The following is a 15,168-nucleotide window of genomic DNA, read 5'->3' on the forward strand; positions in this document are numbered from 1 at the left end:
TGTAAAGTAAGACCCCCAAAAAGGTTGAAAATTCAAAAATTAAGTCTTACACACTCTTCTTAACCCACAGTGCTATTAGCACAGGAGTCATGATCAAGCAACTGGGGATGTGAAGTATGCTTCTAAGAAAAAGTGTAAGTTTGCCCCTTATGTTTGGATCTATTAGCTTATGCTATTTTAATTCACAAAATTAGCCTTAAAAATCTTTTTCTTTAATTATCCCCTCCCCTTTCCCACTTTGAAAGAAGAAAAAAACCCAAAAGTTCATAGGAATATATAAAATATGTATTACATTTATTCAGGAGACTTGAAAGGGCTCCTTTGGAGCCATTTGAGTCTCTCCATCCCAGCCTATCCAGTAAATATACAGTCACATATTTTTAAATTATTTTTGATAAAAATCAATTTTGCCTACAGTCAATAACCTTTTCATAGGTTTAGATATTGAAAGGCCAAAGGAAACACTGCCATAATCTACTCGGGCCTTCTGCATCATACAGACCAGAGTACTCTGAAGATACACAACCTTGTGTAGTCAGCTTGATAGACTGTAGCTGGTTAACACAACACATATTCAGTTTTGTATTGTTCCAAAATACAAATTATGACAATAGCAGTATGGGAATGTTTATTAAAAGAGTTATGGCACATGAGCAGGAACCCAGATTGCAGAACTGAAAATATTTTCAATTTTTTTTTCTTAATTCTGATAGTTATAGGCCCTTGTAGAGAAACAACTATTCAAAAAATAAAATTGTCTTAGAATTTTTACTAATTTGAGTTCAAAATTAGATCAGTCAACATCACTAATTTACTCTGAAATTCTATAATTTGAAACTAGCCAGTATGAATTTGGAAATTACAGTGAACACAAATGCTCCTACACCTTTTAGTTAAAGCAAACCTTTATGACTGTCTTACAACCTACTGAAAACATGAGTATGTAACAGAAAAGTTGACACTATCTTGCTTTGTGTGACATAAACATGCCAAGATAATTTTTTTCTCCCTTTCTCTGTATATAGCATATATGCACTTTTAAGCAAAAGAAAATAGATTCAACGATCAACTTGTCATGTATTCATGTATCTACGATGTACCATACACCAAGCACTAGAATTATCACACTTACCTTCCTGCATAATTACAGTTAAATTCTCCAAACACAAATATTTTTGTTACCTTATCAAAAAACAACAGTCAACATGCTCAGCACTTCATTACTGTCAGGGAAACGGTTACAGAAAAAGTTAAAGCTGCTGTGAAAGATATTTCAAAATTGAAATTAAATTTTCAAGTGAATAAAAAACTGATGAGATGCTGTTCTGACTTTAAAAAAAATCTCCTATTGTAGAGGAAAAATAAATACAGAGTAAGTACTTCTTTTAGTATTTTCCTCCAACTATCCTAGGGAAAAGAAAATTGGAACAGCAACATCAATAATTTTGTTCTGTCCACAGCACAAAATAAGTTATAGTAGTTTGTTGACAATAAAAATTTCTCCATGGATTTAAATGTGCATGTCTGTATATGTGTGTGTTTGTGTGCTTTTATAAGTATACAAACACACACACCTTAATACATACGAAGAACAGCATAGAATTTCAAATTCACCAAATGAGCTGATCTGCAGCAAAAATCCTGTGCAATTAAATTGTCAATAGATCTTTAGTTTCAGCAACAACTGACTTGGATTTACTAAATAATGCTATGGGCTGATACTGGTGTGCCTCTAACCTACAGTATGCAGTACTTCTACAAAACATCTCCAAAATGCCATCTTGCATTGCATATTTTTCGTAAAACTATATCTTTTTCTAATCTTCATTTTTGTTAACCATACATATGTATATCTGTTTATGCTCTAAGAAATAAGTTTGCAATGCTTTATAGCATGCCACATATGTTCGTAAGTCTTCAAATCAATATAAAATCATGTAATTGAAGAAAAGGCATACTATTTTTCATGCTATGCTCAATATAAATATAAATTCAAGGCAGTCAAGCTATCCATTACCAAAACAATAATAATCATAATATATATGTATATATACCTACACTCTCTAAAAAGTGATCCAGTTATGTGGATTAAGAAACCAGTAAGAAATTGGTTGAACAGAGTATAAAAGTCTCATTTTATGTAAAAGCCCATACTGGCCATTTCAAGTATTTTAATACCTTCCTATACCCTTTTCATTAATAACTAGATATTTGTAGAAATAATAATTTTATACTGAAAATTGTATTCAAGTTAAATAAAAATTAACTTTTGCTGCAATTCATTTTTAGAGTGTGCATGTATACATAGCAAAATACCTTTCTACAGACCTATCATAAATATTTTAGTCTATGTCATTTCTCTCCTACTAAAACACTTCAAATCTTTTTTCTCAAATTTTGGATCATGTCTATCAGGCCTTTCAAGAAATAAAACTCATCTTAGTTCATTTGCAACACCAGATTCCCTTCAGTTTGTGCCAGTTTGCAAGTTAAAGGTCAAAGACATAGGACAGTACACTTTAAGGAAATTCAGACAAGTGAAGCTGTTCACAAAAGACAATGTTTAACTTGGTAATGACAGTCAACAGGTCAATAATCAAGTTCAAGGCAAGCTGTTCATTGTTGCAAAAGCTACTCCCCTCAAAACCTGGCTTTCATAAAAAACCAGGTGTCTGACTTTTGGGGTGCATCATTCTGACCATCTTTAAAAAGTTCACAGCCCAGTGACTGTAAAGCCTATCACTGCAAGAAGCAGCTCCTAAAATCAATAAAGAGGTCTGTCAGTTGCTGACTTTTCTCTAGGAAAAAATTATTGATACAAACCTGCTCTGCAGGTCACATGAAAATGACAATACTGCTGTTAGCACAAATTACGCAGAATGACAAAACGTTTTGGTGGTCCCTTGGCTCTGTCAGTTGATATCACCTTTGACTGAAGGCCAGAAAATTTAACCCTTTGAGAACTACGATGAACATGCAAAGGGGTAACACACCAGAGGATACTCATGCACTGTCAGAGTAATCTTCTTAGCTTTCCTTTGAAACTGTAACTCCACTTCTGCAAAGGCAAATGGAATTGTCATGCAACAAAATGTCAAGAGAAAAGTCCAAGATGCTTAAGAGGCTAAGCTATAAAATTGTTGCCAGCTCAGAAAAATTCTTGGTAAGTGGTAGAAATGATTAAAATACATTTGGTTTCTTTAACAAGAAAGTAGCTGGTAAATATATTTTGTTTTCTATTCATGTTACAAATGATTTTCTATCAATAATGGAAATAATTTAAAATGCAGTCACAAGAGATCTGTTTCAAAAAGCTGATTTTCTTTTGAAACTGTATTACCCAAACACAATTCTATAATGTAATGATGACCAAGATTAACATCCACCAGACTCTGAAAACTGGATGCAATAGTTCTCAAAGGGTTATACCACCAATATAATACCAGTGTAAAGTTTCTCAATAGCATGTCTGTTGTTTTAATTCATTGAAATCCACTTCAGAGACACACTGCTTTTTACCATTCTTTGGAATGAGTGCTCCTGACAGACCTGTAGAAGGCCTGGGGTAGTTGGCTTGGTACAGCTTGGGAAAGATAATGTAGGAAAACCAACCAGAAATCAAACAAACCAATAAAAAGGTTCTGCTTGAATATAGTACTGAATATGAGTTTAAAACATTGAGGACATAGCCCAGAGCAGCTGTAAAAAACACAAAATGAATGTATTAAGGCTGTTACTATATTGCAGATATTTTGGCCCCTTGTTTGTTGGAAAATGGCTGTCCGAACAGTCTGAAGTCCTGCGTGTCATCCGAGTCTCCCACCTGACAAAACTGGAAGTAGGAGTATAGGACTTTATCCGTAGCAGACAGAAAGCAATCCTCTTTGGAGACAAAGCTGTTTTGGGTCTTCTCACTTTCCTGAAAGTTCCATTGTTGGTTGTTGTGTTTCCTCTAAAAAAATTTACTTTCAGCAAAAAATTTGTTGAAGGGGAACAGGCCTTAGGGGAAAAATGTAGAAACGTTGGAGATATTTTTATTCCTCTTCATTAGTTAATCCTGATAGTTTATAGGGCTTTGAGCGTGCAGAGGGAAGGCCTAGAATTGAATGACAAAGAAAGACAAAAGACTGAAGAAACAGCAGATACTGTGCATCATGGAAGCTTCCCAGCTGAGTGAATCGCCACTCATGCGCAGGACAGGCAACCCCCTGGGTTTTAAAGATCAGCTTTGTTTCAGACTGACAGATGCCCGCTCCTAGCTAGGAAACTGCATAACAGCTCTTGTGTTGAATCTCAAGTAACCACAAACTCCTGGGAGGGAAAGAAATAAAACCCCAAAACCCTACATCACACCCACTCTTGCATAGAGCGTTTGCAGTACAGTATGTGGCGGGGTGTTCCTTTCCTTTTGAACTGGAACACAGTGTAAACCAAGACAAGGAGGCACAAGGCCAGGATGCAGGGAATGACGATGGCTATGGCTTTCACAGTGCTGGCTGTGTTGTCCAGTTTGATGACAATGTCAACATCATCTTGAGGGCTGTGTCGGTCTCTATCTCGATCTGTTGGTCCATCACAACCCATAAAATCCTTGAGGATGGATCTGGGATATCCAGGTTCCACCCTGAGCATCTGGTTATTGAATTTCCAGTACTCTTTTCCTTTGTAGAAATACGTGAAGCCTGAGGAAGAAAGTAGAAATTATTCATGGTCATATGAACTCATGTCATCAATGTACCATGATGGAAATTATTGGTATCAATTTTTTTGTAACTGAAAAAATCAGAAGACATATGGAATAGACTTCAGTTACAGGTCTTTCAAATTTTTTTTTTACAATTTTTTTATTATCTCTAGAAATCTAATATTGATTGTGGGTTTTGTTTTGGTTTTATTGTTTGTTTGTTCTTTAGTTGTTCTTTCATTCAGTAAACCAAGATTTTATTTTCTTTCATTAATACAAAAATAATCAAATAATTCCAAAGAATATGGTCTACGAAAAGTAAAGGTTTGTCAAGTTTGTCCATTCGCTGAAAAACTAGCTAGAGCAGGAATCATCAGGGACAGGACTTCAAAGCATCATGACCTCTTCAAGGTGGGAGGTCTGAAACAAATTGCAATGCTATGCTATGCTATCCTGAATAGAGAACTGACCCTCTTTAATCTCACATACCCTACTGCTGTACTTCAGAAGGAGCCTGGATGAGATAGCAGCATCTTTCACATAAGAAAACAGGTGTAACCAGACTTAAGTTTTTTGTAATGACTCGTTATTTGTTCATTCAGGCACAATCCAATGTTATTATTAAACATGCTTAAATGGACAAAAAAACTTGACTCTTGCCAAAAATCTATATTACTTTATTATCTCAGCAGAAAAATGACATTGATCTGGAAACACACAAACCTTCAGGATGGGTGAACTTTCTCCTGGTGTTTATGAACTGAATGGAAAGAGATGGATTTTTTTCTTATCTTTGCTTTATACATCTCATATATTTCCCACAGTATTAAAGGCTACTAAGACAGATAGGGCACTATTTGTAGTTAACAATGCTTCCTGAAAAGGCTGGTAACTGCTTGCCAGGAGATAAAATTATTAACCATCTATTCAATCAATAGTTATTTTCTTTCAATTCTATTTTTTAAAAAGAAATATTTCATAGTCTATTTTGCAGCTCAAACTGTAGGAAAAGTCTTCATCACCTATTATCACTTTCCAGAAAACCTTGAGTATTTCATCATTCTTCTACATTAGGTATTTTTTTTTTTATTTTAATGGCCTTTCTAGCCAATTAAAAGGTATTATGTTCCTTTCCTTAATCTCTTGCATTTTTATCGCCTTAAAATATGATAGTATATTTATAGAAAGGTTTAATACAATTTGGAAAAACAAATACAAAAAGTACTGATTTGTATCAAAAAAGTAGCTAGACTTGTTCAGAAAATGCCTTCTATTTTCATTGAAATAAAAATCTAAAAGAGGAATTCTTTAAATATGATGAAGTTTCAAAATTTTAGCACGTATAAAATTCCTTAAAGAAATCTGTAGTTTAAATGAAAAGCATTATCAAATGCAAAGTTTCATTATTTTGAACCACAGTTACCCTATCTTTGCATTCCGTATAATAATACACCTTTTGCAAAGTACTGCATATCCTGGCCATGGATAAGTACTTCATGTATGGAAATTTGATGTATTATCTCTATCAATATTCTAATGCATATAGATAGACCATATACAGATGTCACATCTCTAAATCTTTATTCATACATATATGCAGAATACATGTATGTATATTCAGGGATAGAGGTAAGTCAAACCACAGACTTCAGTTAGTAGTATTTGATATTATGCAGCAAAAGGTCAAATTAAAACTCTTAAAGAAGCAAAGGAATTGCCAGCTGTTAGAAATTCAATACGATTTTTTTCAATTAGAGCGCATTTTCCACTGGAAAGCTGTGAATATAGTTTAAACTTTTCTGCATTTTTGCTGAGGTAGGAAGCAAGATAATAGTCAATTACAGCTGAAAGATGGAAGCTACCAGCAGAGAAGGACAGTTCTAAGAGATGGAGCAGTTTTACTGCTTCTCCTGACAGAACAAATGGCTTCACACAACTGCTGGAAGTCATTTCGTCTAATCTTCTAGATGTGTTAAACCTGCTTTGAGAGCTGTTCCTTACAATTTTCTGGGTACTAGTCACTGAGTAGTGAGTTAAATACTGAATCCAAACAGCACTGAAGGGCTTAGCAGTCACTACTACTTCAAATGTACTTATGTAGTAAGTATAAGGCAAAAAAAGGTCAGTGGACTCATAGACTACCTTTTGTCTTCTACCTAAAAATTGCCCCACCATCCACTTTAGCAGAACTTCTAGTTGGAAAGTTAAATTTTCTGTGCTGCTCTCAAGGTAGAAAAAATTATTTCTTCTATTTAGAGAACTTTGTGTGATCTCAGATTCTGTGTAGCAAAATAAAGGAAATTTCTTCTCCACTCCTTCCTAAGAGTTTCTACCACAGTGTTAGAAAACGAATCACAATATGGGAAGTAGCAGGGTGAGTTTCAAAGATGTTACCTGTACCTTATCAAGCTTTTAGGATTCTGAGCTGGGACACTGACTACAGTAGAAAATTGGTTTTTCTCATCTTTTCCAAGACTCTTAATGCAAGATTACCAAAACATTTGCCATCACTGAAGGAAGCCCCTGCATTATCAGTTATTGTAGGTGTTCGTCTGCACAGTTTGCACAATAGAAAGACAAAAGAAGGATTAAAAGAATACTTTAGAATTAAATGGATTCCCTGAAAGACATGCTTCAGATGTTTCCTTTTGAAGGTCTACAGTTAAAGTTCTTTATCAACTCTACTTCTGTCCAAAGAAACAAAAGTTTCAGGCAAAATGCAATCAACTTTTTTCCAACTGAGCTGTGGTATTTATTTGCATTTGCTTTTGTTTTTTTCTCTCCTCATACAGTCAATAGCACAGTTGTAAACTCTTTCTTACGACTTTATTTTCTTGATTTCAGGGAAAATGTCTTAGTGGTCTTTTTGGGAACTTTATGGTGCCATTTTCAGTCCCTTTTTCTGCCCTGGGGCCCTTATAGGATTTCTGAGATGCTCAAGAATTCCATCTTTCCTTTCACCTCCTCCACAATCTCATGTCATGTTTTACTAACCGCTTCATCTAAAGAGTCTGGCAGACTATCAGAACCACTGGGGTTAGAAAGAGAACTGGCTTTTATGGAATCAAAAGCCTTTTATGCCTTAGGAATGCATCCTCTGCCTTTGCACTGCTTTCAAACTCACTGGTCTGGGTGTTACAGTAGGATAATTTTCATTTTTAATGGGAGGCACGTGTACCTGAGCTCAGCACAGATTATGAACATATTTATATATACTGATATGTGTATATCTGTATACATATACATATAGATAGAGATCAACGATATATAGATGATAGATACACACAGAGATATAGATGTATATGCATATATATATTTATATAATGTTGGTATAATACATATATATGCATATTTAAAAGCAGTTAATTATTGAGTGTGATGTATGCAGAATATCATCTTGAATGACCTACTTTCCAGTTAAAAGCAACACAAAGAATCCAATCTAGCAAAAAAGGCCAAAATACAGAGGGTTTTTTTCCTTCTGGATAAAACAGGCACAAAGCAAGGAAGCAATTAAACATATTTCTGAAAAAGCCCAAACATTTCCATGGTGAATTACTTAATCAAGTTAGAGGTTGAAATAGGAGACTAAAATGTTTTATAAAAGGGAAGAAATATTTTTATTTTCTTATTTAAAACAAATTAAAATAATATGGTAATAGATAATGTGTCCTGTCTTATGAGGCAAACAGAATAAATACAGAACCTACTAATAAATAAATCATATATATGCCATATAACCATTGTCCACAATGATAGGATACAATAAATGCATATTTTTATTTTCATCAAAATTATCTAAAAACTCTGTGCAACTGACAGCTCTCTTGGCAGCCAGCCACTATCCCCTGGGTAGCACTAAATTCTCCTAAGGTGGAGGAGATTTTGGCTGCTCTCAGTTGTTTTCTGAGACTCCATGCTCTATGTATATGATGCTGCATCTTGACAAAGGTAATAATAAATCATACCAAAATCCCTGTTTTCTGCATTTCTACATCATGGACATATGACATCATTGATTTACATAAATTCATTGGGATATTTCTGCTTAGATTAAGATTTTTATTCCCTTTGCTATCTTTTAAGAATGAAAGCAATACCTTCTAAGCTGTTTAAAAAGCCAACACCTTGAAAATTCAATAGAGATATACTGTGTCTATGAAGTTTGTTTTAAGAGGTGCTAAAATTCAGCAGAGAACAAAACCAAAATTAATTAAAACAGAAATAAAAAGGATGGAAATTAGGGTTTATAATACTGAATTTGAAAGCTTTTTCAGCCCTAAGTTAAACAGCAAATACAAACAAAGAGCCATTTTCACTAAAGCCAGTTCTATAGCAGGAAATACTCTGTTCAGATATCAAGAATTCCTTCACTACTTAACCTGAACAGTCAATCATGCCTCTAATACTCTATATTACATAAAGGGTATAAATAAATAATTTAAACAAGAACATGTTTGCATACCATTTTCTTTGTGGACAAAGGCTCCCTGAGGAGATTCTGGGATACCTTTCCAAATTGTGATTGGTTTGGGATAACCAGGGTCCATGGATCTCATTTCTTCACTGTACCTCCAGTACCTGAAATATTTTTTAGAGGAAAAAAACCCCACATTTGTAAGATAGCAGACGAGTAACTTTACATTTTCCCCCTCTAACATTCATTAGCCACAAGCAGAAATACTGAACTTCTTCTCTTTGAACATACTACTAGATTACAAATAAATCTATTTGCTGTTGCATGTAAAAAAAAAAAAAAAAAAAAAAAAAAGTAGATAGAAGTAGATAGAAGATAAAAGATTTTTGCTCTTCAACAACTAAACCAGCATGCATCTCACTTATAATCACCACAATTCTGATGCCCAGGGCTTTTGCACAGTGACACAGAGAGATGTAACATATGCAAAAACCCCAATGTACATTAATGCTTTTCATAATATTGTAATAATGCAAGTGACAATAGATTAATATTAAAATACCACCAGGAACCTTAATTTAACTCTTCATATGTGTGCATTACAGTAGCTTTTAATATCATTTCATTATCACTAAATCGATGCAGTGCATTATAAAATTCAACCTGTTTGTGTGTCTTTTTGCCAGCCAGACTTTCTCAAACTTAAAAAGCTTCGGCATGCAATTCTAGTAATCATGAACATCTGAGAAGTATTTACACTTGTGGTTTATTTCCACTTACAGATAGTATTGATAATTTCTTTTTCCTATAACTGCTGATCAAATTGCTAAGCATATCTTATAAGCTGGTTCTAAGAATATCCTAATATTTTGGTGTGTCATTTCATATTTTGATTTACTTGATTAATTTAGATCATAGTTTTATCACTATCACTGATAATCTGGTTACTGCTAAAAACTTGACCTTTTTTCTCATTTGAATTCATTTTACTTCAATTGTTGGAAATCCTTGTTATCATCATTCTATATTAAAAAATTCTTAAGTGGATGATTTTTATCACTGTGAAGGGACTTAGCCACTCTAACTGATTCACATTTTAATCTTTTTAAAAAAGTATAGTGGTCTAAACTCCTCAACATTTCTCCCTGTGGGGCATTTCTCTGGCTTTAAACTTTCAATGAAATTAAAAGATGGCAGATTTCAAGTAGGTTAAGTGTTGACAGGTTAGCTTAAAAAGACATTTGTATGTATTTTTTGTTTCTTATGCCTAAATTATTTTTACAGACTCAATTATTAATCTAGTCACATATACATCAGCTACCAGCCACCAACCAGTCTTTATTTGGATATGTAGCATCTCTGAAAGTTTACATGCAGAAACAATATGTAGAAGTAGTAAACAAAGCCCTAACACTAATACTTTTGAAGCCACTTCTTCCTTGTCTTTTAATTTTAAGTTTCTTGGTATTTAGCTTGCATTTTTTAAACAAATGTATTTTCTTTTTCTCTCCCACTATTTCAGAACTCTATTCTGTCCTGCATAATTTCTTTCATTTTCCTTTTTCTCTTCCAATCTTTTCATCTTTTTGAGCTTTTTCTTTTACCAACCTCTGGTTTTCCATTAGCCCGAAATTACTTTCAAGGATATACCTCGTCATTCAAAGTCTTTGAGGATATACTCAGTGCACACTCAGAAATCACAAAACTTCTGGGTTCTCATCATTGATGAGAAATTCTGTTAGGGAAGGACTAATCACAACACCTTCTCAACAATCTGTGCTGGAATAATGAACCTGTCTACAGGATAAGGAAAAGCCTAGTCTTGATTCTACTTGGCATGCCAAATGTTCACAAGCAAACTTCCTAATGATGGTTTGAGCTCTACACTCTATATAAACTTGTTGCTGTATCTCAAAGACTGATAAATAACAGAGGGGAAAAAATGAAAGTCCACTTCATAACTTTAAAAAAAGGGAAATTGGAAAATATTTGCTAAACTATATTCTATGGCTAAGCCTATTTACTTAATGATATCCTGAGCCATTGGATGATTAGGTTTTATAAAGAAAAAACATTGATTTAAACTCTAAAGTGTATAAAACCACTTGGACCAAACAGGGTCATAAACAAGGACATGTGTCAAGAAGTTCATCAAACTTGTTATCTTCTAGTCTCAAATGACTCAGTTCTGTTAGGATAGGAATGACAGAGGGACTAATGTTTTCTGTAGTAAATTTCTTCTTTTTGGGTTTATAATTATTTGGAAGAATTATTGTTGGTGTTGAAATAGATAATGTCAAATAACAACAAAAATGTTCCATACATGAGCTGCTTTAGACATAAGTCTGTTTACTGGTTTTACTTTCAAATCTTCTTACTGGTTTGGTTAATGAGATTTTCTTGTTTGCTTATTTTTTGTTTAGCTATTTTTATTATTATTTTTATTTTATAGCCAATATTTGATGTCATAAGCAATCACACTGAGAAACTTACTGTTATAAGGGTTTATTTCCACTGATGGTCAATATCCTATAATGGCTCAATTATCTCTGCAAGGCTCATGTTCAATCTTCTTCTAACATATTGTATTGCATTTATATCCTGCTGAGATTCACTGTGCTTGTTAGCTCTAAGTAGCAACTTTTCTGCCAGCACCTGTTTTCTCTGCTAGTTTTTTTTTTGTCTTCTGTTATTACCAACCATGTTTTAGGAAAGTTCTGAATATAAGTAACTGCCTATGCATGGAAATGTAAAAGAACATTGCTGAATAAAGCCTAAAAGAAGTAAAAATCACAAAAAAATTCCTACTGAATGTCTTTTTACAATCTGTATATGGAGGTGGAAAATTATTACCTCAAAGAGAATTTGAATTTTTAAAAAAATAATATTCAACCATAGGAAGCAAATTATTTAGGCATCTTCAAATCACTATGAAAATCGATTGCTTGAAATTACACCTGGTTTTAAAACATTACAAAAATTTGACTTAGTTATCTACTCCTCTCACCATGAGTCTTGGAGAGCTATTTTTTTAAATAATAAAAATAGCTTTAACCATAAAATTTGTTGCAGCATTCTGTAGTGCAATTTTTACAGTACTGCTAAAAAAATTACAAACTCTATGATCCTAAACATATTCTATGATATGCATTAAATTCTTAAGTGATCCAGGAATACTATTAGTGTCTGAGAACACTAAGTACCACATAGTAACAAAAGCAATCATACTTTTAATAAGACTAATAGAAATATTACAGTTATCAATTAGGAATAATTTGTCTCTGAGCACACTCAATTTGCACACCAATACATCAATCAACCAACACATTACCATACTGAAAACCTGTAAAATCCATCATTCAGACAACTCACAGCTTCAAAAATTACTGAATTCTCTTGATTTCTCTATAAAGTAGACATATAGTCCTTTCCTATTTTTTTACTGACAGGTAAATAAAGATACAGACACTAAGTGACTAGTACAAGTATTTCAGGAATTGAAAAACCCTTGGATTTTACTTTTCTGTATGTGTTTTTCTTTTTTTGGGGGTGGTGGTTTGTTGTTTTTTGGGGTTTTTTTGGTTTGTTTTTGTTTTTTGGTTTTTTGGGTTTTTTTGTGGATTTGGTGTGGTTTTCTTTTTTTTGGTTTTTGTTTTTGTTTGTTTGTTTGTTTTTGTTTTTTGGTTTTGGTTTTGGTTTGGGTTTTTTTTAAAATCATAACTATGGGTCCCTATAAGATTATTTAGAAGTAATTCCAAGAAGATGCTCTAATTCTTCTCTAGGTCTCAGGTTTAGCTCTGAGTTCCCTTTTTTACCTCATTATTAAATAGTAGCAAAGAAGTCATTTTCACTGACCTTAAAAGCTTTGGATCATGCCTTGTCTGCTTATGTGCTGGGGTTTGGAAATGTGGATATAAAGAAACAGGTAAGAGTGTACATAAACACATTGCTTTGAATATTTAAGTTTAAATTTGCCACAATTGTAACTCCCCTGTTGACTTCTAAAACCTAACTTTTCTACTGGAGATACTTACACCCATTGCAAGATATTCACACAAATATAATTTAGGTTACAAGACATATGAAAACAGTACAGCTGTCTATGCAGGAGGAGATAATTTCATCCTTTTGAAAAACAGAGGAAAAGATTAACATGTTCAGCTAATATCCACTGAATTGTTCCCTTGCAGAAATCCTATACCAACCTATCTCCTTTGAAGAAGTAGGTTTTTCCAACATCTTCCCACCAAATTGCTGAATCAATGCCATGGGAAGGAATTCCACTTCCAAGTGTTATCAAATCATGAGGATAACCTGGCTGGAGAGTAGTGTCCTTGAAAACCCAGAACTTGTTACCTGTACAAAAGCATATATATACACACATATATGTGTGTTAGTCATCAGTACTGTCAGTAGAAATATTAATACACTCCTAAGAAATAAGAGAGAATCCCAAAGGTCTATAGAAATGGTTCTTCTAAATACAATGAAATGAAAAATACTTCATTACTGCAGATAACGCAAAATTAAATATGCCTTATGGATATCTTGCATTTATAAAGCACCTTTCTTCAAATAATTCCACAGAATATTTTGATACAACTATGTAGTGATCAAAAATAGAACAAAAATGAAATCATCTTAAGAGGCTGTGTGGTTGATAATGTAATACATTTACAGAAAAACTATGCAGCAGTTTTATACTTCATGAGGCAAGAGCGAATTTTATGAGAAAAAATAGAAATTACAAAAATAACAAAAAAATAGAAATTATAATCCTCATAGAGACCAAATGCTTTCATTACTTTGTATTTCTCCTTAAGAAGTTAAATTACTTTTGAAGGATGTATGATTATTTCAGAAATAACCACAGAAATTAATTTTAAAATGCATTTTCCCTAGGGTTGCCTATAGACAGAAAACTGGGAATCTGAAGTCCCAGAGGTGAAAACCTTTTCTTGTTGAAATAACGGGAGGTTGCCAGTGGCAGCAAGACTTAAGCTCTGTCTGTAGGTGACAAACCATTCAAAACCACCCAACTGACTTATTAAGTGACGAAAATACAAGGTATGTATTGTATGTTAGCACAATGTCTGCAAACACCTCAGATTACCCAGGTTACGCAGGTTACTGTCTTAAATATGAATGAGAGCCATGGGCTTCCTAGACTGCAATGCTGAGTGGCTGAAACCCTCACTGCTAGAAGGGTAGCTGCAGTTACGAGCTAAATATCTTGTGTACATAGGGATCCATGCCCACAGAAGTAGGAGCTACACCAGTATTTTAGAGTCTAGATGTCCCCCAGTTTGTGAGAGAGGATGCTTCCTGTGATCTTTCTTCCAGCTGGATAGCTTACCTCACCAGCCCACAACTCCAGTTTCCAAGCTTGAGTTTTTCCTCTAACTTCCTGGCCAAGCTCTCCTTCACTGAATACTTCCATGATTATCTCACCTTCTTCACCATATTATATTAAGCCTATAGTCCCATATTTCCCTGATAATTTTGTTGTCCTCCTAGGGACTTATGAGCATAGTGTGCCACCTGTCCTATTCTTGCAACTATCTGCTCCTTTTTACATTTCTGCTTTTACTTCTTCTTCAGACATCACTTCTCACCTGTGTCTTTTCAGCAGAGACTTCTCTTTCAAATACAGACAGCTTTGGCTGAAAAAAGGGAATAAAGACCCCATATGCTCCCTAGAAATAAGAAAGGGGAGCATAATTTGCCTTTATGGACTTATCTGACGAGCTAGCTTTGATGCTTGTCTTCTCTTTGTGTTATACCCCCTAGACCACAAGGACACTCTTCTCAGGTTAGACTATAGGCTCCATTGTGAAAGAACCATGTGTTGGTTTCCTCTTCAAAGCAATACCGTCACGATTTTTTCCAAAAAAAACATTGCTAGTTTTAGTAATAATTACACTGAAGGAGAAGATACTCTTTGACATCACATGGACACTTTGAGCTAAATCACAAAAACAACTAGACAAGATCCATCAACATATATATTGAATTTGCCTTATTGGATTCTTCACTTTGCTCTATGCACTGACATGGATATTGACCT

General features: G+C 34.0%; 1 protein-coding gene across 1 annotated transcript in view; it reads right to left on the reverse strand.

The window, feature by feature from the left end:
* Positions 1 to 3,345: 3,345 nt before the first annotated feature.
* The window catches only part of MMP16 (matrix metallopeptidase 16), a 78,661-nt gene continuing 66,838 nt past the window's right edge, over positions 3,346 to 15,168 (reverse strand). Inside the window, exons 7-9 of the mRNA XM_066333116.1 lie at positions 13,307 to 13,457; positions 9,150 to 9,265; positions 3,346 to 4,682 (exon numbers count right to left, since the gene is read on the reverse strand). Coding sequence (XP_066189213.1) covers positions 4,348 to 4,682; positions 9,150 to 9,265; positions 13,307 to 13,457 — 602 coding nt within the window. The 3' untranslated portion in view covers positions 3,346 to 4,347. The remainder of the gene's footprint in view (positions 4,683 to 9,149; positions 9,266 to 13,306; positions 13,458 to 15,168) is intronic.

Source organism: Sylvia atricapilla, chromosome 1 (genome assembly GCF_009819655.1).
Source record: "Sylvia atricapilla isolate bSylAtr1 chromosome 1, bSylAtr1.pri, whole genome shotgun sequence".
NCBI lineage: Eukaryota > Metazoa > Chordata > Aves > Passeriformes > Sylviidae > Sylvia > Sylvia atricapilla.